The sequence below is a fragment of the Sinocyclocheilus anshuiensis genome, unplaced genomic scaffold (genome assembly GCF_001515605.1).
Source record: "Sinocyclocheilus anshuiensis isolate Anshui unplaced genomic scaffold, SAMN03320099.WGS_v1.1 scaffold907, whole genome shotgun sequence".
NCBI lineage: Eukaryota > Metazoa > Chordata > Actinopteri > Cypriniformes > Cyprinidae > Sinocyclocheilus > Sinocyclocheilus anshuiensis.
The window spans coordinates 1,563,146-1,590,994 of NW_015546133.1; the positions used below are offsets into that span (position 1 = coordinate 1,563,146).

Sequence of the window (27,849 nt, forward strand, 5' to 3'; positions counted from 1 at the left end):
AAAATCAGAGGCAATATATGTGAAATACTTGGGTTTGATTATATTTCTATTTCCTCGTTCAGTTGGATTTTTCAACATGTAAAGTAGCCTTGTGCTTTAGAAAAATAAATAATTTGGAATGGAAAAAATAAGTCCTTTTTGGCTCCTTTTGTTTAGTGGTTAGATTTTTTTTTTTTAGAGAGCACAGCAGGGATGCGCATCACTTCCTGTGCTGTTGATATCTGTGAGGGATGATCAGCTCAGATGTTCGATCTGAATGATTTGAACACCCAGTTAACTGAAAGTGCTCACCGAATAGCTCAGGTATAGTGAAATCTCAGTGGCAAATGCTGTCATAGGACAATACAAGAAGCCAGTGTCATTTACATGTTACATACACCAAATATGTTCATATGTACACAAATTTGTATATTTACAAATGCAGAATGTAACAATTACAATACACAACTGTTGCAGTCATGGGAAGCTCAACCACTATGAAACAGGAGAGGAAGTTTGGAAATAATTTACTTTTCTGCAAGGGTTTAAGACAGCGATTAACAAAACGTTTTGCTATATATATATATTTTATTTATACACAACTTACATGATTTCTAATAAGAATCTGTGCTTATTGATATGGTTTCTGTTATTTACAATCAACATTCCTGGTTTAGTAGAGAAGCAGTTCTTTGTTTTGGAACATGAAAATCAGCAGAAGATTAAAGAAAAGTGCATTTTGTTCATTCGATTCTTCCTCTCTGGTTTGGCCGAGGATTTCACTGATGTGACCATGCAAACTGTGATGAACCCAAGTCGAAGGAGAGTTTGTGGCAGTACCTGAGCTGTTACTGCAGGTACCGGTAGACTTTGAAGCAGTGGTTACCAGAATCGGCCACCACAACGTGACCGTCGGAGGTTAAAGCGAGGCCCTGCGGCCCATACAGAGGGTCAGCACTTGTGTTGATGTAGGAGAGGAATGAGCCTGAGCTGTCAAACACCTGAGGAAAAAAAATTTAAATTGTCTTAAAAAGTGCTTTTAAAGTGACTAGTTTCAACTTGTAAAGAGGAAGTGGGTGTTTAGAGGATTCATTACCTGTATTCTGCTGTTGCCCCAGTCTGCTACAATGATGTTGCCGTTAACATCAACAGCTACCCCTGTGGGAGCATTAAACTGGCCGTTTCCCTCTCCATGAGACCCAAATTTAAACAAAAACTCCCCATCTGCACTGTAGACCTGAGGAGAAACAAATTTTAATCACCCATATTTAAAAAACTACAAAACGTTCTGTAACGGCCTAATGGTTAGAGTCGGACTCATAACCCAAAGGTTGTGGGTTCGAGTCTCGTACCGGCAGGGATTGTAGGTGGGGGGAGTGAATGTACAGCGCTCTCTTCCACCTTCAATACCACGACTGAGGTGCCCTTGAGCAAGCCACCGAACCCCCAACTGCTCCCCGGGCGCCGCAGCAAAAAAATGGCTGCCCACTGCTCCGGGTGTGTGTTCATGGTGTGTGTGTGCACTTTTGGATGGGATAAATGCAGAGCACTAATTCTGAGTATGGGTCACCATACTTGGCCACATGTCACCTCACTTTTTTTTTTTTTTTAAATGATCCAGTCATGCCGGTAACCTAATACAAAACATTTTATTTTACTGTGGTGCACGTCATTTTGAAATCACATGACCAGACAAATACTACTCATTTTACTTCCATTATTGGACACTTTCACTTGTGGAATAAATGAATCATTGCTGACTGCTAAATATTAATTTTTACAAAGACATCAGTACCTGAAATGTATTGCTTTTCTGTAAGAATGCACCCACACCACTAGGTGTCAGTCAAGTCAAACACAACTTAAAAGATTACTGTGCAATTTCTTTCATTAACCTAGGAAAATATATTAATATCACAGACATTATCTAAAGTGTGAGGATTGTGAAGTGCTCACCAATGCTGCATTTATTAGATTAAATACATAGTAAAAACAGTAATATTGTGAAATATTATCATGATTTAAAATAACTTTTATATTTTAATATACCAAAAAAATATAATTCTTGTTGTGTGTGATTGTCAGACCGTTGCTAGGCAGTTGCTTAGGTTTTCTGGGTGGTTGCTAGGGCATTATAAGGTGACTGCTTGCTGGTTAGCCCAAATTTAAAGGGATAGTTCACCCAAAAATGAAAATTCTGTCATCATTTACTTACTCTCGCGTTGTTCCAAACCTGTATGAATTTCCTATTTCTGTTGAGCACAAGAGAAGATATTTTAAAGAATGTTGGTAACCAAACAGATGACGGTAGCCATTGACTTCCATAGTATGAAAAACCGTCAACTGTTTCTTCAGAATTTCTTCTTTTGTGCTCAACAGAAATAAGAAACTCATACAGGTTTGGAACAACTTGAGAGTGAGTAAACGACAGAATTCTATCCATTAAGTCTCTATGATATTCTGGTCTTCAGATATAGTCCAGTTTCCTTCCTAATAATTTTATGGTCTTTTATTGTCGACCAGATGAAAATTTGTAAGTATGACCTCAACATCACTCACCTTGACGGAGTGGTTATGAAAGTCTGTCACGACAATTTCATTCTTGTTGTTGACAGCAACAAAATGTGGACCTGCATGTGAGAAAACAGAAAAATTGGGGAGAAGAGACGTTCAGACATGATAAAGAGAAAGAGAGCGGAGAGGGGAGTAGGATGATGTGATCAAGATCTCTTAACCGATTAGATAGATTTCGTGATGCTCGACAATTTGATTTCTGGCCAACTTTTGATTAGATACACACAGCACAGAATCACAGACTCTTGAATTCAGTTCTAGTATGAAGCTTAATTGATTTCAGTAAGATAAAACACCACATTCTGGGATGAGAATTCACTCAATACTTACTGAACCCATGGCCAGATTTACTAAACTTTTGCTCCAGTGCAAACTTTGCACCACTTTTGTCTAAAAAGGAATGGGAAAAACACAAACAAGGGTAAGCGGAGACAAATAAACGACAGGGCAGAAGGGATTCACGCAAATAAAAAAGTGCAGGGGCTACATTTCAAACATTTAAAGGGGTCATATGATGCTGCTAAAAATAACAGTATTTTGTGTATTTGGTGTAATGAAATGTGTTTATGCGGGTTAAGGTTCAAAAAACGCATTATTTTCCACATACTGTACATTATTGTTTCTCCTCTATGCCCCGCCTTTCTGAAACGCATCGATTTTTAAAATTGAAAACGCATCATATGACCCCTTTAAAGTAGTGTGAGGATGCAAATCAACATTAAGTGCTGGAACAAACATGGAGCAGACCAGAGGAACAATGGAGATGCACATCCCAAACCAGTCCGCATGCATTTTCCTAAGAAGGGTTAGATATATTTAAATAGTAAAATAAGCAGCAGAAGGGAAAGTGTTTGATGAACTACAAAAAGCATGACTAATATGTGTGCATCTATCAGAATATAGGCTCTTACATGTATGCATGCATTGGCCTTTACTATTTATCATACAGACAGATAATGCAACTGAAGCAATGGCTTTTGCTAAAGTGAAACAAAGGAACAGAACTGACACAAGTTTACATCCTTTCAGACACTGGAACCGAAAGCCTGGGTAAAGCTGGCCTTTTCTGTATAAAACACACCAGCCTTTTGTGGCATTTGTCTTCCCAGAAGGGTTCTTAGTTGTTGCTTTTGTAGTGAAACATCATTTAACTCTTGTTTCTTTAAGGTTTGTTGATGAAATGTAACATTTTAGGTCACAAGAAGAGTTCCTGAGCTGGACAAATGAGGTATTAGGAAGAGATGTTAGAAGACAAGCAGTCACACTGTGCACACAACACAGGCCGCTAACAACACTTCTGCAACCCTTCAGTGCTTAGATAGGTTAACCACTACAACCGCATGACATTGTTCAATATTGGCTCTATTGGCATGGCATTGGCATTGCAGTTTCTACACCCCGTACCTGCAAATTGTCTGTCTGAAGTGCCTCTGGCTCCAAACTTGGTTACTAGTTTGCCATTAGATTGAAAGATGAACACACAGCAGGCTTTATTATCCACTGCAATGATATGACCGTTCCTGTCCACAGCCACTCCTTTGGGTCCCATCAGACGGCCTGCGCCAATCTTATTCTGCATGAGGCACAGACAAAAAGAGAGGGAGGACCTTATTAAACGGCTCTTAAAAATTCTAGATTCTGATTAGTCAATCATGGCACTGAGTAAGAAAACAGAATCATTTTAATTTTAATTTATGTCAATATGTAGAGACATACCATTCAGGTCAATAAGATTTTAATTTTTCTTTATTTCCACATACACCAAAAAATTTGGGGGTGGTAATTTTTTTCTCTTATGTTCACCAAGGCTGCATTTATTTTATCACAAACACAGTAAATTACAGTAACTAACAGTAATACTGTGAAATATTATCACAATTTAAAAGAACTGTTTTAAAATGTAATTTATTCCTGTGATGGTAAAGCTGAATTTTCAGCAGGCACTACTGCAGTCTTCAGTGTCACATGATCCTTTAGAAATCATTCTAAATTGTAATAAGCTTATTTGGTGTTCAACTATTAATAATGGTTCTTATTATTATCAAACAACTTTTGTTGTTTAATATTTTGTGGAAAACGTTTTTTCCTCAGGATTGTTTGACAAACAGAAAGTTCAAAAGAACAGCATTTATTTGAAATAGAAATCTTTTGTAACAATATAAATGTATTTACTGTCACTTCTTTTTAATTAAATCTGTCTTTTGTGAATATAATTATTTTTTAATAAAAAAAAAGAACCTATCCTACCCCAAACTTTTAAATGGTAGTTTCCACAAAAATATTTTGGTATTTTTGATCAAATAACTACAGCCTTGGTTAGCATAAGAGACCTCTTTCACAAACATAAAAAAATATTAATTATTCCAAACTTTTGAGTGGTAGTGTATAGACATATATAAAGTATAAATTGTGATCTAAACATTACCTTGAATTTCCCATCAGGGGAGAAGATGCTGATCCATCTGTTATCATAATCAGCTACTATAATATCTCCATTTGTGTCCACTGCCACTCCTGTTGGCCTCTGCAGTTGTCCTGGAGAACGACCCCTGACCCCGAAGCGTGCTTTGAACTGGCCATCATTGGTAAACACCTTCAGAAAAACAAACAAAATCCAATTTTGCACTAAATGCAATAAAAATGTTTTTATATCTCTTTATTAATCCCAAGTGACACATTTGCTAATTACTTCACTATCCATTAAAATGCTTTAGATAAAATGAAGCCTATAATTTTTTATAACATTTCCATGCATTGACTGACTTGTATACACTGGTTGTTGCTGTCTGCTACAATGACCCTCCCATTATTGGAAGCAGAGATGCCCTGTAGATTGGTGAACTCTCCCTTCTCCCGTCCACGAGAGCCTGAGGGGTCAGACAAAAGAAATTCACTGCCATTCAAAATCAAAATTATATTTCACAACCATTTAATGTCAAATGTATTGCGCACACCAGGGTTATTATCCACACCAGGGTTTCTTACCTACTCTATAAATGAGCTCATCTTCAATGGGGTTTTCCTTCTTTTTGGTAGTGCTGTACATGCTGGAGGGTCTCCGTACGGCTTTCTGCCTGATGTGTCCCCCTGTTCCACTGGGAGATTTTAGCCTTCTTTTCACATCATCCGGAGACTGAGGCACGTTCGACGGCTTTATCGCCCGCAGTCTGAATGGGCTGCCCCGCACAGGCTGTCCGTACAGCATCAGAGAGAACGAGTACTCCCCTTCACTCTTAAGTGTGTACCCTACCTCATACGTTCCGTTTTTATTGTCTACGACCTCCACCTCTGTCGCCCGCTCTCCATCCTGCCCCGTTATCTCCGCTCGGAGGACCGCGTTACCGGTCCGCACAAGCTCGCTGTCCTTATCCTTAGTGGTAACAGTTACAGTCACGTGCTGACCGACCAGCGCATGCCTGAGCCCTTCTCCTGTGGCCACACTGGTGTGTCCCACGGCACCCGTCGTCAGCAGGACGCCCAGGTTCTGGATGGAGCGTCGCAGGCCTTCTGTCTCTATCTGGCAGTCCAAGTGGGCATTCTCATGCGGCCGTTCAGGGAAGTCGTGACAGGCGAGGGCGCTCACACGCTCGCTCATCTGCTTTTGGACCAGCAGGACTTCGGTGGCGCTGCCGTGGTTCAGGGCCTGCTCAGTGAAACTGCAGCTGCTCTGGATGTGCTCTTTTCCCTGCAGAAGGGACGATAGCTGCGCCTGAAGCACCTGCAGAGGACACCGCAGAAAGGAGCGTTAGAGAAATAGAAGGAGTACAACCTGTTTAACCTATCAAGAGATTTCGGACCTTCTGCTTGGTGCTACAAATGTTCTCCAGATCAGTGATGAGCGCAGCTTTGCGCTGGTGCAATGCCCTCTCGAGCTCCTCAAACGTCATGTTGATCTCATTGATGGCTTCGTTCTTCCTTTCTATCAGCTGTTGAGAGATTTCATTCACCAGCTCAATGGCAGCTGTAAGTTGGGGCAGCCTGACCAAATAAAAAACAAACAAAATCTCAGATAGAACAAATTATATAAGCAAAATTATGGAAAAGAGATCAATTATTTGGAACTGCAATATTATGCAATAATCTGCATAGTCTGCAATAATATTATTATTTCTGTGTAGTCACTACTAAAAGGAGACTTAATAATGATCATATTTTTAATATAATATTTTTAATCATAATTGTTTAATGCTTTCTAAAAATATCTAAAATATTTTTCTAAATACATATTTATATACATTTATAAAGCATATAAATTATATAGAACTAATAACAATTATATATTTTTCTATATTTAGTCACTAGTAAAATGAAACTTAATTATTATTATATATTGTTTTATATTAATATTTTTGAAAAATATTATTTTATCATTATAAGTCACTAGTAAAAGTCACATTAGTCACTAGTAAAATGAGAGTTAATAATTATTATTATATAATATTTTTATATGAATATTTTTGGAATATATTATTTTATCAATATAATAGTTTCACAACAAATACAAACACATTTACAGTATATATATATATATATATATATACATATATGTGTGTGTGTGTGTGTGTGTATAAACAAATTATATAAAACTGTGATATATTCCTTATTAGTATTATCATTATTATAGTAGTACTGTTATTTAATGATACATTTTAAAATAAAATAATACACAATTACATATTACATACAGTATATACAATATTTATTTTTTATAATATGTACACATACATACATACATATAAAATGATATATGTATGCAATATGTATGTAATGTGTTGTTATTATTAATAAAGTGATGAACTGTATATAAAACAGCTGACTGTTGTGTATGCAGCACATTTACCTGTTGCGTATAGCATCCAGCTGGTTCTTTAGTGCTGCTTTGTGCTGTTCTAGAACATCCCGCAGTGGAACGGTCACATGCTCCCTGTGTTCCCCCTCCGTGCAGTCCAGGCACATGGCCGTCTCACACGACTCGCAGTAAAACTCCATCACCTGCAGGGGCACCAGTGAGCAACCCATTCATTCAGCATCCTAAAGGATTATCAAAGGGCGCTAACGTACGCTAACAGGCCTGAACAGCGTAAACACACATGTATTATGACTTTGAAGACACATAAAAGAAAGAAGTTGGCAGCTTTCAGGTGTGTTTAAGAGGAAAGAGCAAAAACAATGAGAAAGTGACACTGCAGCCTCTGCCAATGAAAACCTGGCTCAAATGTAGAGAAATGAGAGAGGGTAAAGGAATTTCCCATTCAGACATTTCTACATTTTGGCTGCAATTTTACCAACAACTTTTTTTTTGCTTCATGTTCTCAAATGCTGCCAGATTTGGTTTCATCATCAGATGGTAAGAGGCTTACCTTGCCCTCGTGATTGGGGCAGGAGAGCGGTTTCCCAGCGGCTGCTGCGCTGACAGACTCCAGCACGCTGCAGGCCTCCGGCCGAGAACATTCTGGGTCTCTCTGCAGCACCTCCATGAGGTTTGTGATGAAGAAGTTGTTCTGTAGTGCCGCCACACCTTTCTCGGGCAAGATGGAGGTCTGTCTGCACACCGGGCAGGACAGCGTCAAGGACTGAGGGGGAATGTAGTTCTGTAGGCACCTGTGAGGAACACAAAAGGAAATGTTTGAAGAATGTTCACACTGCTATTTTCCTAACAGTAGATGGGGACCAAGTATTGTCAAGCTCAAAAAAGGGCAAATAAGCTCCATAAACCATTATAAAAGTAAGTCATATGTCTCATGCACTATATTTCAAGTCTTCTAAAGTCATACGATAGCTTTGTGTGAGGAAACAACTGAAACGTAAGTCACCATTCACAATAATTTTATGGAAAGGAGCAGCTTGAATATTCTGCTATAAATAACTCCTCTTTTGTTCCTCAGAAGCAAGAAAGTCATACAGGTTGTGAAAGATGATGACAGAATGTCCATGTTTGGGTGGAGTATCCCTTTAAGCAGGCATAGGGCAAAAACTATTGCACACTTCATCTTAAAATATAAAATTATCCTTGAAAAACAAATATTAGCAACCGTTAACATACACTAGCTTTGAAAATTTGGGGTCAGTAAGATTTTATTTTTAAAGAAATTAATACCTTTATTCAGCATGGATGCATTAAATTGATCAAATAAATGTGAATAAATAAATATTCAAAATAAATAGTTCAAATAAATGCTGTTTGTGAACCTTCTATTCATTAAAGAATCCTGGAAAAATGTATCACGGATTCCATAAAAAATATTAAGCAGCACAACTGTTTTCAACATTGATAATTATAAGAAATGTTTCTTGAGCACCAAATCTGCATATTGGAATGATTTGTGACACTGAAGACTGGAGTAATGGCTTCTGAAAATTCAGCTTTGCCATCACAAATTACATTTTAAAATATATTAAAACAGATTGTAATATTTCAAAAAAATAGTTTTCGCTGTATTTTTGCTCAAATAAATGCAGCTTCTGCGTGACTTCTTTCAAAAACATTTGAAAATCTTACCGACCTCAAACATTGGAACGGTAGTGTATCTCATATTTCATAAATAATGTACTCCTGTGAGACAGAGGGAGAATGAGAGGGCTAGCAGGGCAAGTGTTGCTGAAATTTCAGTCACAACATGAATCACAGTGGAAACACTCCGCTGACATACAACCCCACAGAAAGCACAAAACACCCAAAGAAACACATAAAGACACAGAGAGTCTCATTGTCACACTGACTGAACACTGTCATCGATGCAGAAGAAAATGTTTGTGATAGCGACAGAACATCTATGCCTAGGAATGTCAGCAGTAAGTACACAAAGTCTATATGCCATCCTATCAAAAGGTTAACAGCTGATCAATGCTTCAATCATTAAGCATGTTATTAAAACTGTGACAACTAATTTTTAGTTAGGAGCTGCTCATGTTATGCCACGGTGCTCATGTGGGAGTTCAAATGTGGCTCACGTCATTACCGGATCTCCTCCCCATCATTTCCTGTTCTCTCTCTACTACACCACAAATACTGTATGACAACATCATATTTGTTGAATGAAATCCAATACTTGTTTCTTACTAATTTGGGGGTGCTAATAGTTAAATTTTTAAGGTGAAAAATCATTGTATTACCATTAAACAGCAGAAAAACTGCCATTTGGTCAACTCCCAGCTGATTTTCACATAATAATGATTCTGAAGGCATTATTTTATGCCTAATCCTGATTTCCACTTTTTCCAACCACTTGCATATTGTCAGCTAAATTAATAAATTAAATGACCAGAATTATTTTTTTTCAAGATGAAGGACTGTGCTATTAGTAATTATGGCAACAATCACAGACCTTTCGCAGAAGGTGTGCAGGCAGGGCAGGACTTTGGGGTTGTGGTAGTGGTCCAGACAGATACTACACACCAGGAACTGCTTGTCTATCTGGCGGACCACTGGGCTTGTGCGGCCGGTCTCAAACTTCGCCATGGTGACAGACATCCACAGAGGGGGCCAGGGGCCAGGATGTACCTTAACCTGAAACGAAGAAGATGCTATGTTACTGAAAAAGAAAAACCCTCAGTCAAATAATTCATATGTACAATTCACCAACATGCATATGGTATTTATTTTTTTTTTTTTAGATTTGAATATATTTGCATTGACAAATAACTTTATCTGGCATGTAGGAAATGCAATTTTTTTAGCATAAATAAATGAAAACATTTTCACTTTTTTCATGTGTATCTGTCAATCACAGTCAGCTGTATATGATTAATATGTTCGCATCAGGAGTGTAATACATGATCAAAGATCAAAAAACTTTATACAACTTTTAGATGCAGTTTTGGAATTTTTAAAAATATGTTTATATAATTTGAATACATTTTTATTTCAGCTTTAGTTTTAGTCATGTTACAACAATTTAGATAAACATTCAAAAAGAAATGTAATCATTATTTAGTTGTTATATATATATTTATACAACAGTTCGTTCTGGTTCTCAAATCTGATTGGCAAAGTGATCTTTCAAACCATGAGATATTCTATTGGCTCAAAAAAAGATGTGCCATCTAAAATTATGCACAATTTACTAGATTAAGGGGGCGACACTTCTTACCCCACTCTCCCTTACAAGTCAGATTCAACAGAAACATAAAATAAGGCCTTTAATTCAGGAACGTTTCTTCATCTGATTAGTTTGCAGGCCAGTGATTCATTATCACTCTTTCAGTCTCTCACTTCTGCTCTCTGCCATGTTTTGACAGCGAGTTTCTTGTTCTCAGCAGAGCATGTGAGCGGAGCGGAGTGTGAGCGGAGCGGAGGGTGAGCGGAGCGGGGAGCGGAGTGGTAATATTTCTCTCAGTACTCCAGTGCCTCTGGTCCCAGTGCTGCTCTGATAATTCAGCAGAACTGACATGTGCTCTCATGGACATATGAGTGATGGTAGCGTGAGAGCTTTAAACACGGCTGACACCAGTTTCCTTTGCCCACCCTCTATAGTCCTCGTCCCCCAAACCCCCTCACCGTCTCTGATGTGATGATGAATGCAGGCTATATTCAGATGTATGTCTCAGTGGGGTAGGCTTAATAAGGGGTCATGTCCAGCAGCGGATGCCTGAGATTCTTGTGGCACAACACAGAAAGAGGAGCCAGAGCAGGTATCTGGGCTGACGGGGGCTCAAATGTAGAATGTAGAATCATGATCATGTGACTAAACATGTTGCAAAACATATTTATAAATGAGATTTGCTGGAAATGAGAAACACATTTGAAAATAAGTGCAGAACCCTTCCTGCAGTCAATGACATATAACAAAAGAAATTTAGTTTTACATTTGAGAGTACACACTTTATCATTATTTTGAATATATTTTTTACTGTAAAAAGTATCTTTTACATATATCATAGATTTATTAATGATAAATATGATTACGTTTTTGGGGAGTCACACCACATGACATTTGACCTGAACTAACCTTGTCTAGTCATAAAAATGTCATATTATCTGATATTTTAAGAGACTTACTGACACACTGTCATGAGGGTCTGCAAGGGTCCTCTATATGATTGACATCATTTTGCTTGAACCTCATGACTTTGATTTGGCAGACATTTTTACATTATTTAAAATATAAATATTGGCAAACATTGTTAAAATATATATAAGTAATGAAACTTTTTTTTTTTGTTTGATTGATTATATATATATATATATACACACACACACAATACCGGCCAAAAGTTTGGGATCAGTAAGACTTGTAATGTTTTTAAAGAAGTCTCTTATGCTCATCAAGGCTGCATTTATTTAATCAAAAATACAGAAAAAAAACAGGAATCTTGCAAAATGTTATTACAATATAAAATAACGGTTTCTATTTTAATATCCTTTCAAATATAATTTATTTCTGTGATGCAAAGCTGAATTTCCATCAGCCATTACTCCAGTCTAAAGTGTCACATGATCCTTAAGAAATCATTCTAATATGCTGATTTATTATTAGAATTATCAATGCTGGCAACAGTTGTGCTGCCAAATATTTTTTTTTGTAAACTGCGATACTGTTTTCAGGATTCTTTGATGAATAAAAAGTTAAAAAGAACAGCATTTATTTAAAATATAAATCTTTTCTAACAATAGAAATCTTTGCTATCACTTCTTAATAATTTAACACATCCTTGCTGAATAAAAGTTTTAATTTCTTTCAAAAAAAGTTTGATGAGCAGAAGAAACTCCTGTAAAAAACATTAAAAATCGCTCTGATCCCAAACTTTTGACCGGTAGTGTTTAAAGTATATATATATTTTATTTATTTATTTTTTTATATATATATAATTTAAAAAAGGAATGTTCTGTCATTGAACCAGATGCTTGCCAACCAACACAATATAAGTGACATGATTTGCTCCTAATGCTGAAGGGTGACATAAATTCACCTGTTCCACTAAAACGAGATCTGCAAGACCTTAGGGGTCAGGTCAGCGGTCAGCAACCTTAACCCAGATATAGCCTCAATTGAGAAATCAAACACTGTGTCATTGTTCAAAAGAAAAAGAACAACATTCAGCAATTGTATCATGCAGCCTCTTACAAAATGATCCCACAATGCACTCCCACTCGTCACTGTGTGCATGGCACATGTGTATACACCTTTCAAACACATTCAGCACGCATCTGCTTCTGACATCCATCAAGATTCCATGGGATGCTGAACTCATGACCTAGACTTCCAGAACTAGAGCTGCCTTAACCTCTCAAAAAAATGATATTTTACCCATGAACAACCTCAAAGCATATATTCTTACTGCTCTCGCACATGCACGTCTCCTAAAAACCTGGTAAAATCAGACTAGGCAGTGAAGGCATGAACATGATACCAACCAAAGCATGAAATCATTCCTAAACCTCAGACCAACTCTGACCAGCTTTAGGAAGGGAACCGGAGACAGAAACAAAAGCATTCTTTTCTTTCATAGCCACAGCTCTTCACTGCTCCAGTGAACACACAGACGACCGTTCACGTGCAAACACCCAAGACTGAAACACACTAGACTAGAGGGTTAAAGGAGACTCACACTTACACTCAAAAGCAAAGTGGATGCTTCTCAGGCAGGTTCCATTGTTGTTTTCTGAGATTTCAGCAGGGCCTGGTGGCTGAATAGCACAACAGATCCCCTTCCCTCTGTCTCTAGACCCCCTCCCCAGATGAACGCACCGCTCGTTGTCCCCACGCCTAGTGCACTCTCACTGCCCAAGCAACAGCTGTGATGTCACAAAGGGGCGGCTGGCTAAAGCCAAACCATGTCTACTAGGCTATGCCACTGGCTAAGGCTGAATGCAGAGCCTTTGCTCCTCCCACAAGCTCTGCTGCGATTGGCCGTTCAGTGTTATCTTCCCAAAGGCATGGATTGCCTCAGAGAGAAACAATTCCTACTGACAGATTGGGTGGGTTGGGAAAGGGAGAGGATTTGAGTTGAATGCTAGCTTTTTAGTTGCAAGCACTTTAGTGTGTGTGAAAGCTTATGATGAACAATACACAATAATGATCATATAAAAAGACTTCAGTTTAGTTTGACAATACTTTGAGTTGTAGTGCACCACAAAAAAAAGTGTTCAGTTCACAGTGCACCTGCTTTTAAAGGAAAAAGCTACTAGGTGGATAAAGCTGCTTCTACCTTCCAAAATGCACTTTTAAGTGAGTAAATGTGAATCTTTTTGAGTCACAAAAAGTGTGGGATGTTTCATTTCTGCAAGATTATTTATGTTCCCTTTATTGTTCAACTATTTTGACATGACAAAATCATCAAAATGAATGTTAATCTTGGTTTAGCTCCGGGCACTGTCCTGCTTTTGCTTGCTTGTGAACTGACTGACATATAAAGTCTTAAAACAATCGCTCGGTATGATGGTTATATAAGAGATGATGTCATTACATCTGGGTGGAGTGACTCCAGATTGCAGGATTATGAATTTCAATACCTCTGATTCATGAGAAATAAAATAATAATAAAAATCAATAATAAACCAATAAATAAAATTGACAAACATTTAATAAAAAAATGTTAATATTTACTAATAAACAATATTTTCATGTATGTATCAAAATATAAAGGCCTATACTTTACATATACATACATATTACATATATCTAATACATATACTTTTGCATATTTATGAATGTAATTATTTATTTGTTTATGAGTGAATGACATTTTTAATCCATCAGCAGAGCAGCTCGAGATTAAATGGAAAACATCAACAGTCATTAATCTGAAGGGATTGATGGTCTGATTTCTCCCACGGTGGCTGGTTTTCAGAAAACACCCACACCTCTGACTGACTCCAAACTTGCACCAACACAGCAGGCATAAGTGAAGCTGGACTTTTTAATCATGGAATTTTTTTTGTATGTGGGAGAATACATGCTGTGCAACTTCTAAAAATGCCACTTACATGCTGTAAGGGAAATGTAAGACAGAGAAACCTGTGTGTATATTTATGATCTTTGTGACAGAGTAGCTTTGTGGTTGATGATCTGGGCTGACATGATAAATATTGCATGCTCGGTCCCATGTAGAGGCCCCCCCCCACCCCCCACCCCAAAAAAAGGGGGAATTTTGTTGAACCAGATCATGAGGGGCAGCCAACTGAAATCTTAAATGCATATCCACTGCAATTTCCTGACATACTAAGCAGGCTAATATCATCTGTCAAAGGTTTTGCACTGTCCAGTACATCAGTAACTGGCTGTGCTTACACAAACAGCAAGGAACTGTGGGATAGCGCTGTGGGAAACTCTACAGCAAACCAGGATTAGTTCCATTCTGCAATGCCAGTTATTCCAATTAAATTCCATCAAATTCAGTCATTCCAGTTAACTGGAGAGATTCATTTCCAAATAATATCTTCATATATTTTCCGTATATCAGCTGTGCAATAACCAACCATATGGAGCGCTACCACACAGCACAAACAGTGAAGCGTAATTAAAGTTTCCTGATGATTGCATTAATTAATCTTTACATAAAGTGCAATAAGATGCCATGTCTAGTCCACTCGGCTCAGATGGAGCCCTCAGGCACTGTCCTCTTACTGTGTCCAGTTATGTAATACAGCATGTCACTGCAATTGCAGAGAGGGAGAAGTAATCATGCCGCAGGAAACATGACTCAACAGAATGCTGTCAGGATACCGCAGGGCACAGGAGAGAGAGAGAGGGATTCAACAGAGAGAGAAAGATCTTGCTCTACCTATGTCACAGTCTTGTAGTGGTCATTACACAGATTTGGGAGTTTAGTGCTCCACTGTTTTAATTTTTACATTCATAAGCTAGTGTCACCCTAGATTAATTTATTTTGCTCAGTGGTTTCTCATTTATAGCTCTTTTCTTACACAAATGCATCGCTTCACTTCACAAGGCCTTTATTAAGCTCCCAGAGCCGCGTGGAGCACTTTTTATGATGGATGGATGCACTTTTTTGGCCTTCAAAATCTCGACCCCCATTCACTGCCATTATAAAGCTTGGAAAAGCCAGGACATGTTTAATATAACTCTGATTGTACACCGTCTGAAAGAAGAAAGTCATATACACCTAGGATGGCTTGAGGGTGAGTAAATCATGGGGCAATTTTCTTTTTTGGGTGAACTATCCCTTTAACTGGACCTCATCCTGATAGTAGACCATGAATAGCTAATTTGCATGTCCTAATCATTTCTTACTATCTATCTCTCTCACTCTCTGTACTGTGGGAATATTTCTGGAAGGAATACATGGATAGCTGGGTACATGAGATGGGTCAGAAATAATCTGATCCTTCAAATAACTAATGTTTATCTGTGTGTGTGTGTGTGTGTGTGTGTGTGTGTGTTTTCAGAGGAGATGCTTAAAAACACTTAATGCCTTAAGCATATAAACAATACCAACAAACAGGTCAAAGACTTCTCCATTTAATAAAGCACTTGCCATATGTAAAGTGGAGCGTTTTAATGAAGCTAATGCACATGTGCTTTTTGCAGATGGGTGTGAGTCACCCTGCGGATCAGCCTCTGGCACTTCAGTGGAAAAACTCACTTATACAGTATGTTTATCAGTTTAGGAGTATAAATTATGCAGAAGTGTTCTCATTCTGTGGTTCAGGACTGAAAAAGTGTTTTCTGAATAGTGAGTAGAGGACCAGACCCCTGAGAGTTCAGAGGGGCTGCGGTTCTGGAGGGCTCTGGATAGGGCTTTATCCATCAAAAAATAAAAAATAAAAAATAAAAAAGCAGAGCAAACATGCAATAATAAAACTGCCAAGGGCATTACAAGATACATTCGATTAATATGCTGCGTAATGCAAACATTCAATTTTTCTTTGGATTTTAAGTGGGTAATCTTTATTTTGTTAAATATTTTCTGCTTTTGCAGTTTAATGTGCGGACACAGCTTTAAGTAAGCTAAAGCTAACCACAAGTTAGAGTGTGGTTGTGGTGCTTTCGAAAAGCCTGGTACATAAATTTCTGGCTCAACCAATGGCGTGAGTTTGGGGCAGGACTAGCTGAAAGAATCTTTATTTCTGCAATTCCATTTGACGTCACAGGTGGTGTAGAATGACATATGATGAAACGGAAATAGCGACAGATCTTTTCTTCTGTATTGTGACTTACATCCAAGAAAAAAAACATATTATCGAAAATGAAAAAAAAAAAAAAATGAGGGTGGGGACTTGGTTCTATCTATTGTTTGTTGATTAGATGGAGGTGGGGTTTAAGCAAACTAGATGATTGGAGAAGTCTGGAATATCAAAGAGGAGACTGTCAATTGCATGATCGCAAGATCGAGCTATGATGTTTTGATTAAAAATTTCAAAAACTTAAAAAATGAAACATGCATGGATGAATCATTCTCAATATGATCTTTTAGAAAACAAAATGTAACTTTTTAAAAAAACATTCCTGTTCTTATTGTGTATGATTCATTAATTTGTTATTCCAAAGAAAAATGCCTTTGTAATCTTTCATCCAAATCAAAATTAATTGAAATTAGTTTCCTATTCCAGTGACATCATGTAGACAGTAGTCTATTTTAATATATTATTAACCAATCACAAAAAGCTATTCAGAGAATATCATACAGAACTCTCATTCAGGTCTTTTGCAGTAGCGCAAATCCAATCCAACCAATTCTCAATGGGTAGGTGCTGCACTTTTTTTCCTATTGAATAACAATTTAAGTTGAAAATACATCACATTATGCAAGTAAAATCTGTTACGAATGTGGTTTCATGTTGACAGCTGGGAGTCAGCATGTTTATGAAATATTATTAAAGTTAAGTATGGCCAATTGATTTGATTTAGTATGCCTTTAGCTCAAACTGTAGAGCATGGCGCTACCAATGCCAAGGTCATAGGTTCAACAACCCAGGGAATGCATGAACTAATGAAATGTTTACTTTGAATGCTTAAAAGCATATGCCAAATGCATAAATGTAGTGAATTAGCAAAGGAGTTGTGCTACCAAACTGTACTCAACAGGAACATTAAATTTGATCATTTATTCAACTTAGCTCACCATCAGTATTCATGCTGTGTGGCAGCATTTTTTCAAGCTCTCCTGACCCTTCATTAATTCCTCCTTCCCCCATTTCTCTCTCGCTCTCTTTCTCAGAAACACCTTCATAATGAACGAACAATAGTCAATAGTATCTGAAACCAAGCCAAGAAAGGCTAATTCTCCCTAAGACCCCTTATACTGACAGAAATAACACAACACACTGATCTCTTGGGAATAATTCAGATTCAAAATAAACCCCAACAAGCCTGCGGAGAAGTAAGATGACTTGAGAATGCTTTAAAACGATTGTTTTGTAGAGGATGTGCATGTTGTCATGCTCATTTTATCGCATTACAGCACGCTTGAGCACATCAAACACACACATGCATAATGCAAACACATCCATGCATTGCTCAAGTGGCACTGGGACTCTCTTTTCTCATGCTGCTTCACATGAACACTGGCATTCACAGTCAGCTGTCTTCAAAAGGAAGACTCCTTTAGGTATTCTTAAAATCAGTTCTTCTCTTCTCAGTTATATCTGTCAGTGAGTTCAACATGTTAAGAGGTCCTGCACTGTAAGCTACTGTATAAAAACAGTTTCATTTTACTAACAAATGTAAGTACATTTCCTTAAATTCAAATCAACATTCAAATCAAAACTAACAGAAATCCACGTGTTCTTCACATCACACATCCTTCCATCCTAAGGCTAAAAAGCCATTTTTAGCGCTAACAAGTTCAGACACTGATCTATTTTGTCCCTGTCATAGCTCAGAGAATGACTTCTGCATATTAATGTGCTATACATTTCTGTTTAAAGTCAGTGTGATCACGTAGGCATAATGTAATTTATATTTAATTTTCATGCTTGAATTTTCTAAAAATATTAATTAACACTCAGAATAGAGGAAAAAAAGTCTAAAGCCATCTGCCAAAGAAAACTAAAATAATATCTGCCACCATTAACTGATTATGTCAATATTTTAGGTACAAGCAGACAGAATAATCAGCAAAGGCTTTAAAATAGAAACTGGTTATATTTGTATTAAGATTATGAATGTCACATCAAACTAGCTGTGCATTTAAGTGCGTTTATTAACTTGAATGCCTGCTTGGGTCTCTATAAACCAGGCTGAATGAGTTAAACTGGTTCTACTGACCATAATAATGACATCACAAACATATCACACCCAGTAGACGAAACACACATCACAAGTGAATTGCTCTCTCCTGTTCACATGCACAAACAAAAACACGTAAGAATACCCTGCAGGGGAGGTTAGGTAGAGTAATGGTCACTCAGGCAGCTATAACTATCACAGTAAGGGTTGTATGTCACTGGCAAGGCATTTAATGTGATCCTACAATGGGAAAGAGCACAAAAACACGCACACACACATACATGAACAATGGCCATGGATAGCTAGTCACTAGGCTACACTAAAGCTGAGACATCTGTCAGCTGAGCTGCCCTTCCATCCATCGTAATCTCCAACCAAAGGACGTCAAACACCTCTCAGTACCAATCAAGGGAAGTTTTACAGTCAAACCTAGTGTAAAATCATTCTGAAAAAGCATTTTATTTGGTTTTATCACAAAAAAAGCCTTAGAGGAAATGCTTGCTTCACAATTTTGTTCTACCACATTTGTATGGATCCAAACTGATAGTTGTGTCAAAAAAAAGAGACAAATTTTATCAGCAATTTTTTACTTTTACCTCTAAAGGAAAGTTTGAATGCACTCTAGTCTTATTTTTCTCAGGAGCCATTATGTCAATGCCAGCTGGACATTCTTGTGAGTTCTTCTTTGTAACAGGCTTCACTTTTCAACACACATGTACACATAATGGCATGTAAATGGACCACATATTTTATTTCACATTTTATTGGACCACAGAGTTGATAGTACAGAGAGCATTAGCGCATATGGATAATCTTGCTCCTCTAAAAGTACATCAGCAGCTGGATCAGTACAGAAATTTCTCCAATAGCAAACTGTGAACCTTAATGTCTGTGAAATTGTTATGCAAAAATGTGTCATACATTGAATGTTAATATATAAGAAATGGCCTGTGTGAAAGCATAATCACAGATGGGATCTTTGTATCCCAGTTGGTTCTTCATCGTTTAAAAAGATAAAATAAAATATGAATATATTATGAAAAAAATATTTATTTTAAATAAATATTAATTAAAGAACTTTCTCTAAACATAAATTATAAATGTTGCCTTGGCAATTAACTGAAAATAAGCTGAAGTACTTTGAAAATTGAAATAAAACTAAATTCAAGCTAAAAATGAAATAAATAAATAAATAAAAACTTCTAAAAATGCCAAAAAGCACATTACAAAATTACAAGAATTAAGCTATACTGTTAAAATGAAAACTAAAAATACAAAAAGCTCATTTAAAATATTAATACATACTATATTAGCACTTAATTAGAACTTAATTGTCTTGAACTATAAAAAGATCAACCAACAATAAATGAAATTTCCCTCTTGGGAACCATCAATGCTAATTAAAATAGTTACAGACATTTAAAGCACATCAACAGCTGTATTTTAATTATGTCTACAAAACAATATTATAATGAGTGTCACCTGTCATGCCCCCAATTGTGCTGTTATGTTGTCATTATTACATTATTTATGGCTGCCTGCTTGGATGATTACAATGACTGTAACTGTAACATCATGTCACTATAATAGGGTGCAGCATTTAAGTCAATAAATGGTGAAAAACAAAATGGTTTTATTCCAGAATACATCAGATGATCAGTTGCTGGATCATTAAGATGTATCACACATCTTTAGTCTGCAGACAGTTCCTATCATAGCGAAGAGACAGGACGCCACTGTGATACCAAAAACACTCATCAGGATTTGAAACATAAATTCAATATGAAGCCATCCATTTAAAATCTAAATGTTTTCCCCTCTGTGACTCGGATCAATGCAAAGTACAGATTGCAAAGCACACCGATCACACATGTCACAGGAGACAGCTAACATACTTGTGCTTACACACACACACACACACACACCTAGGTGCACATCTATACATTCCTCAGCACACAAGCACTGTTGTTTTACATAAGCACTGAAATCCTGGCGGGTGTTTGTGATCATGTCCGTTCACTCGTATGTGTGTTTGTGCATGCATGTGTCAGTGATGCCCAGCTGACTGAAAGGGAGAGGCCAGACACTGCAGTGAATTATTCATTACAGACAGTCGGCATACGAGATGGATGGAGAGGTAAACGAACAGAATGAAAGCCATGGTGACACGAAGGAGAATGAATGAGGGATAAAGGGTGAACTCCCCGACGCCGTACTCACGTTGAGTTCTCGCAGCTGACAGAAATAGAGGGGTGAAAAAATAAAAAGAAAGATACAGACAGGTCTCAGCGAAGCATCCAAGCACAGACCCATCCAGCCTTACAGCCCCTCATCCCAAAGAAGATACAGTGAGATTAAAGGAGCAAATCCAGAAAGCAGGAAAGACAAGCAGACAGGAGAGAAGCAGCAGCAGGGCGTGAGCAAGCGAGGGTGTATAATGTTTGTGTGAGAGAAGGGAGCGAGACTCTGATGAGGAAGGAAGGGAAGAGTAGATAGTGGAAGGGTATTGGCTGAAGGGAAGGGAGGTAGGGATGTGCTCAGCCAATGCTCTGAGTGAAGGTGCAAGGCAACAGGAAAATGGCAGAGAGAGAACACATCCTTTAGATACAGAGGATTCTCTTTTACTCTCTAAGTGTTGCCACTGTAACACATACACTGCAAAAAAAACAACAAAAAAAAAACATTATTTTTGTTTTGTAAATATCTAAACATACTTAAAGTCAACATGAATCTGAAATGTATTTTGTTAATGCATGTTTCTGATCTTACTGTGAATAATGCATTGTTACATGTTATTCCAAAGAAGTGTTTATCTTTTAATATTCAATTAAATGTAATGACTTCTCCCTCTGAAACAACTTTCATTTTCTGCTGATGTCACTTGGGCTGCACAGGCTATTGGATAATGATCACCGATAGCCGAATGGCTAATTAGACATTTAAGCAAACCGAACATTTGATCTGACACATCCAGTTTTTATGATTACATTTCGGATGGAACATTTCTTTTCACTCGGAAATAGAGGTCTAATACAGTAGGATTTAATAAGCCGATTTGGTGCTCAACAAACATTTGTTATTATTATCAGTGCTGAAAACAGTTGTGCTGATTAATATTTTTGTGGAAACCATGATTTTTAGGAATTTGTGATGAATAGAAAGGTTAAAAGAACAGCATTTATTTGGAATAGAAATCGTTTGTAACATTAAAAAAGTCTTCACTTTCACCCCTGTTGAATAAAAGTATTAAGCATTTCTTTAAAAAAATCTTCAAATGCTTTTAGCATAACACATTCAAAATTGTATGTAACTTATGTATGTCATTTATGAAGTAATATATTTATGCATAAAAACTTCTAAATGGGCAATAAAAATAAAATGAATCCTAATTAAATTATCTATAAAAAAAAGAATAACAATAGTCAAGTTTTATTCTTAATGTAGAAGTCTTTACATAGGATGTTTAGATATTTTTACTGGAAAACAAAACAAAAATACTAAATACTGATTAACAAAAACTGCAGTGAACAGCAGAACATACACATAGAAAACAAACACACACACACACACGAATAGATATCACATGCTCGTGATCTCAAAGAGAAAGTCCTCAAGAGTTCAAATCTGAGAGGCAAAAAAGAAAACCAATTTCTCTCCTGTGTGATGTCCTGTCCTGTTTTTTTCTGCAGGCACATGGGCATTCCAAGCCCTTTTGTTCGGTTTCTCGGTACACTGTAAGGGGGAGGGCTTGTTTGTATTCACAATCAGGGGAAATGAGGGGAAAAGAAGAGGTAGTAGGAAACAAAGAGAAAAATCAAGGGGACAAGATAATGACTGGGTAACTGCATGAGAGCTAATGAAGATTAATGACTACAGAGGCAAAGAGAGAAAGAGACTGGCTACCACTGTAGATATTCACTACACAGGACATAAAGACCCAGCTGAGCAGAATGGAAAAACAATAGTGCTGAAATTGCAGCTTGGGCAACACGAGTCACTTAAGTCACACCAGTCTTCCAAGACAAGCTAAAAATATCCTTTATGTCAACCTAAGGAGAAAAACACATGGTGACATCTTAGGACTACCATGTCACAACCCTTTGAACTAGAATCCCCAACATCTAGTGACAAATTGAGTTCAATTCATCATTAAGTACCAACCTAAGGGTTTGAATAGGCGGAGACAAACTGCTGGGGGCATGGCTTAATTTGATAAAAGCAACAGCTGCATCCATGCTAAAGGGGGTGGGCCAGGCCTGATCTCATTCCTTGATTTGATTGCATGAGAGTGATGTTACCATGGAGACAGCATCAAGTGCAGCAGAACCCAGATGGCAGGCTGCCTTGTTCCCCCTCCTCCTCAGTGTTGCCAGACGTACGATAATTATCGTATTTGTACGATCATTTTGACCTCTGTACGATGTACGATCAACAATGAAAAAAATCCCATAATGTACGATAATTTCATAATTTTATGACAATTCAAATGATGGTAGTTGTAGTCATAGGGCTTCTACATTCATACACGAAATCGGCTCATTACAGACACTCTAAATGAGCTCGTGCACACCTCAGAGTGTGTTAAGAATGCAGGAGGGTGCCCTGCTTTAAAGCCAACGAGCACTATGTTGTGGTCCGGACGGCAAGAACCCCCTCAACATCTGGCAACATGCAGGCTTCCGATGACAGCGGCTCAGATATGAAGTTAACAGCTAAAGTCTGTCTACACTGGACGCGACAAAGCGAGTGTTAAAAATAATTTTAATACGTCATAAATAGAACGAGGCATCAGTTTACTGTCGGGGATGTGTCGTGTCGTGTCGCATCCAGTGCAAACAGTCACTGATTATAATGGTTTCTATAGTATTTTGTCACACTGCTCGTCCAATGTAAACATTCCTATTTCACGCCTAGTTATCTATTGTGGTAATTTGCAGGTCGTGTCAAAAAGTTGTTGGTTTAGATAAATAGCTGTATTCTGTACGTTTGACTCGTGTACGATAATTTTCTTCCAAATACGATAATTTTGAGCTTCTGGTACGATACTTGGACATTTCCAATCTGGCAACACTGCTCCTCCTCCTCATCCCTCTCTTTCTCTCTCTCTTTCCTCAGCAGCCTGGAGTAGATTCATACAGGAAGAGTACAGACCTGCAGGACCCATATTGTAAATTGCATGTGACTGCAACACAAAGCCAGCACTGAGCACTGTGTGAGAGTGTGTATTTGTGCTCTATTAGTGGTATGAAGGCAGAACTCGTCGGGAAGCCTGAGGCTGGTGATGCCATCACATGTGATGCTGCCGATTTTATTTTTATGAACGAATTTCATTTTCACCATATCTCAATTGATATATTGTGTTTGATAGCATTCTGTGGTGGAAATGACATTGCAAATATATTGATTTATTTTCACACATTACATGTCTTAAATTTTATGTCTCCATGGTAACCAAGTATACTAACTTTCGAAGAAATTTTGTTATTGGAAATTGTTGGTGGAAATGACAGCAATTTGCATAAGAATTAAAAAATTATAATTTTTAAACTATAAATAATAAAAGTGTTCATGATTATTTGAATCATTGATTATCAGTTTAAAATGAAATAATATTTTATGATGGATTTTCATAGTTTAAGATTGTGGTTAAGAAAGTATTAAGATCTAAAACTAGGTGCTGTAGGTAGAAGAAAATCTATAAATAAATATAATTTGAAAGTAGAATAAATAAACGATGAAGGCATAATAAAATGTTTTCACGTTTTATAACAGAAAAAAAACGTTGAAATCAACCCGAGACATAAAAGTGCCCATACTTAAAGAAAAACCCATTCATGTAAAAAACTAATATTTATATTTGTGCACCACAAACATATTCTAAAACCTTTTCCTTTCTTTTTTTCTCATCAAGCATCTAGAGTAGTGGTTCTTAACAAGTGGACCAGGGCCCCATTAGGGGTCCTCAGCAAAACTCCAGGGGGCCCCAAAAAGCCTTAAAATAATTTACATTATATATATATTTACATAATCTTCATTAAAATGCTAATATAAGACACTAAAAATAAACATGTACAATATTAAACTGACATCATATTTTGAATTTATTTTTATTTTGAAAAGAAGTACCAGAGGTACATATCAACTTAGATATGAGGGCCTTCAAATACTGTCCTGGACAAAAGGGGGCCTTTGGAGTCAAAAAGGTTAATAACCACTGATGTAAAGCTTAGATAACAAACCGCTTACATGTCTGATGTCTGTGATACACATCAGCATTTATCAGGGTCTTTTATTATATTCAGTATCCTCATATATGCAAACAGGGAATAACATTGCTTAATTACTTAATAACTGCCTGGTATGAATGAACTTTAATATTCACTAGAGTTAAAAAGAGGTTTAACTCCCAGCTGCCACTGTCTGCACTAATGAGTGCATTGTATTGAGAATAAACCACAGGGATTAAAAACCATAAAGCTCAGTTCTTAATCAACTAAGGTACAAAGTTCACCTACAACAGTCCTGCTGCACATTATTTTCTCAGCTACATGTGTAGGTAGAGTATAAAACTGGTATGTTAATTCTGTTTCTGTGGAGGAAATTTTATTACTATCTGAAATCTTACTATTATTTGCTTTGTTTTCTTTACTCTACTATAGAATGCTTCATCAATATGCTTGAGATTTTGATGAGCTGAGAGATAACAGGAAGTATATTTAATGTGTGTGTGTGTGCAAGACAAGTGTGAGATGAGAAATGCTATTTTATTCTTAGGTTCTAAGAAAATAATTTGCATTAAATACTTAGAAACGCATCTAGGGGACATAGTTGGATATCTTAAATGGACACATATCTTGAGTGGGCATTATGATTGTATTAGATAGAAGCATCCTGATTTGATGAAGGTATAAATGTTGAGTCATGGTTTTCCTCTTTGTCGCACTCTGCAGCCAACCTGTAAGACTGTTGACCTTTCTTGCAAGAAATAAATATTCAAAAGATTTTCTGCCTCTTGCCTTATTGAAATAGAAAATTGCCGCAACAGCTTCTCAATATCTCTTTCAAATCCTACACCCATTCATTGTGATGCTTAAGGTTGAATGATATTGAATGTGAGTCATTTGGTCACCATTGTTAGTACGTCTTTAGTGTTCGTGTTTTTAACAGTGTTGGAGGTCAAATACAGGTAATATCCAGCTTTACTCATGACTCATGTAATAATCGGTGAATGACTTCACAGGGTCACATCCATTTTCACACGTTTCCGGCAAACATGGACCCGGAAATGACTCTGTGAATGCCCAGCATTGTCCTGCTATCAGTTGCAACCACTCAGCTTCCTCCCATGCATGCCTATAGGACCATGGATTCGTGCTGAGCCACAAACAGAAGTCTTATTGAGAAAAGCAAATTGTGATCATCATTCATCACAATTACATTTTAATACCAAAATGCAACATTTTATCCACTAGAGGATTCCCAAAACAAACCATCATAATGGAGTTAACCAACTTACCACAGCATTTTGCTGCTTTCAGTGATCAAGATGAATTATAGTGAGGCATCATTCCAACTGATCTATAAAGGACAAAACATAATGAAAGTTAATAAATCACTCTTAATACAGGACATGACAATACACTAGGCTTTGAAAATGAGTGGTTTACTACCAGTTCCACGAGTATAAAAATAGCGAAATTAGTTAACTTTTTGTTATTTAATCTATGTTAGATAACAAAGTTCTCAAAAAAAACAAAAAACCGTTTCCATGGCTATAGTTTTGTTACCGACGTTAACGTCGTTGTTTCCACCAGACATATAAATACGTAGACGCCTCATTGGCCGCTTTGAGCCGTTGCTGCGATACGTCAACGCGTCCGCCATGTTTGTGAAGGCAAGACTGCCTTAAAAACAAATGGAGCCGGTTTACAATTCTAATGTTAATGTAGTATAACTGTGAAATATACATGTTTTGTAATTTTAAGGTACATTAAATGAAATTAAGTTGTTTCATTGCTTTCTCTGTCATCAACCCCAACATTTGAGCTTTTCTTGTGCTTCAGGTCAGAACACAGCTCATTCCCTTTGAAATACTGGAAGAAAATCAAAATAAGATCTGTTTTTATTATTGTGTGACGGTTTGTAGATGCCCATTGCTGCCGACGAGTCAGGTATGTTTTCGCCTGTTCCGATATGAGAGTTGCCCGCACCAATATGGCGGCGACGTTGACGTGCGGTCGAGCGGCCAATGAGGCGTCTAGGTATTTATTATGTCTATGGTTTCCACCACACGCAGTACGCAGTCAAAAATGTACTAAACTATAGCGACATCTCCTGGTCACTTTTGATACCACAAATAATAACTTCGTGTGGGAAAGCCCAACTGAGCCCACTAAGAAAACATTTCATTACAAACGTAAACAGAAATGTACCATTTAATTGATTAACACCCAAAGGCAATCCTTGTATAACTCGCTCCACTGCTTTTCTTGCTTACTATGAATGAGACATTATGCCATGTCAAAGTTTATATTCCGTCACAATATCAATATATTAAAGCTATTTGAAATATATTATAATAATTTTAAACAAGCACACACACTGTTGGCTGGTCCTCACAACGTAGATTCGTGTTTGGTTTTACTATACGATCGGGACGTTACCTGACCAACAAACGCAAATATTGTTGAGTAAAATCTTAATTTGCTAATAATCTAATATAATGCATAATAATTTTAAATTATTTCAGTAGTCATGCAAGAGGCAAACTTTTCTCTCCGTTTCTAATATTAAAGAATTGTCAAATAAATAGTGTACTTACTTTAGATGGCTCAAAAATATCACAGGTTTGTAGTGTTCAGTCTGCAGATGTGCGTTTTGTCAAAGAGAGAGTTCTGAGTCCCCAACAAAGTGATCCTGTCCTCCTTTCCTTCTAGCTCGGGTTTCTTCCTTGTTTTGTTCTTCTTCTGTCCTCTCTCTTTCTCACACAGACATACACGCACACTAATCATGCCTTTCCACATACAACATGCTTTACTTTGTGACAAAAACAGATTGCATAGAAAATCATCCTATTATTTACTAGTGGTCTTAATGGTGGGATACACTAACAGAACAAACTACATTTTTACATTTAAGATTATATTTACTGTACTTGTGGAAATAA

General features: G+C 37.2%; 1 protein-coding gene across 5 annotated transcripts; it reads right to left on the reverse strand.

The window, feature by feature from the left end:
* Positions 1-196: 196 nt before the first annotated feature.
* LOC107701140 (tripartite motif-containing protein 3-like) lies at positions 197-27,602 on the reverse strand. Of its 5 annotated transcripts, XM_016503090.1 has the most exons (14): positions 27,505-27,602; positions 26,200-26,261; positions 9,879-10,060; positions 7,914-8,154; positions 7,394-7,545; positions 6,351-6,531; positions 5,539-6,271; positions 5,317-5,420; positions 4,979-5,146; positions 3,958-4,126; positions 2,884-2,943; positions 2,539-2,609; positions 1,076-1,216; positions 197-980 (listed from the first exon to the last, which is right to left on the reverse strand). In XM_016503090.1, exons 3-14 carry the CDS (start codon positions 10,022-10,024, stop codon positions 828-830), a joined length of 2,319 nt encoding a protein of 772 aa, XP_016358576.1. In that variant the 5' UTR covers positions 10,025-10,060; positions 26,200-26,261; positions 27,505-27,602; the 3' UTR covers positions 197-827. The 5 variants fall into 5 exon arrangements, with proteins under 5 accessions (XP_016358576.1, XP_016358573.1, XP_016358575.1 ...); XM_016503087.1 differs by lacking the exons at positions 26,200-26,261; positions 27,505-27,602 and adding an exon at positions 20,904-21,124; XM_016503089.1 differs by lacking the exons at positions 26,200-26,261; positions 27,505-27,602 and adding an exon at positions 13,108-13,309.
* Between the last annotated feature and the right edge of the window lie 247 nt (positions 27,603-27,849).

Bases quoted from the DNA above. Each gene is read 5' to 3' on its own strand.
- LOC107701140 (XM_016503087.1), bottom strand. From the start codon at position 20,996: ATGGGTCTGTGCTTGGATGCTTCGCTGAGACCTGTCTGTATCTTTCTT. The intron at 2,944-3,957 runs GTACGGGGTGTA...ATTCCTTTTTAG, and splicing joins TTCAGACAGACAATTTGCAG to ACAAAAGTGGTGCAAAGTTT. The intron at 1,217-2,538 runs GTGAGTGATGTT...GTTTCTCCTCAG, and splicing joins TTCATAACCACTCCGTCAAG to GTCTACAGTGCAGATGGGGA.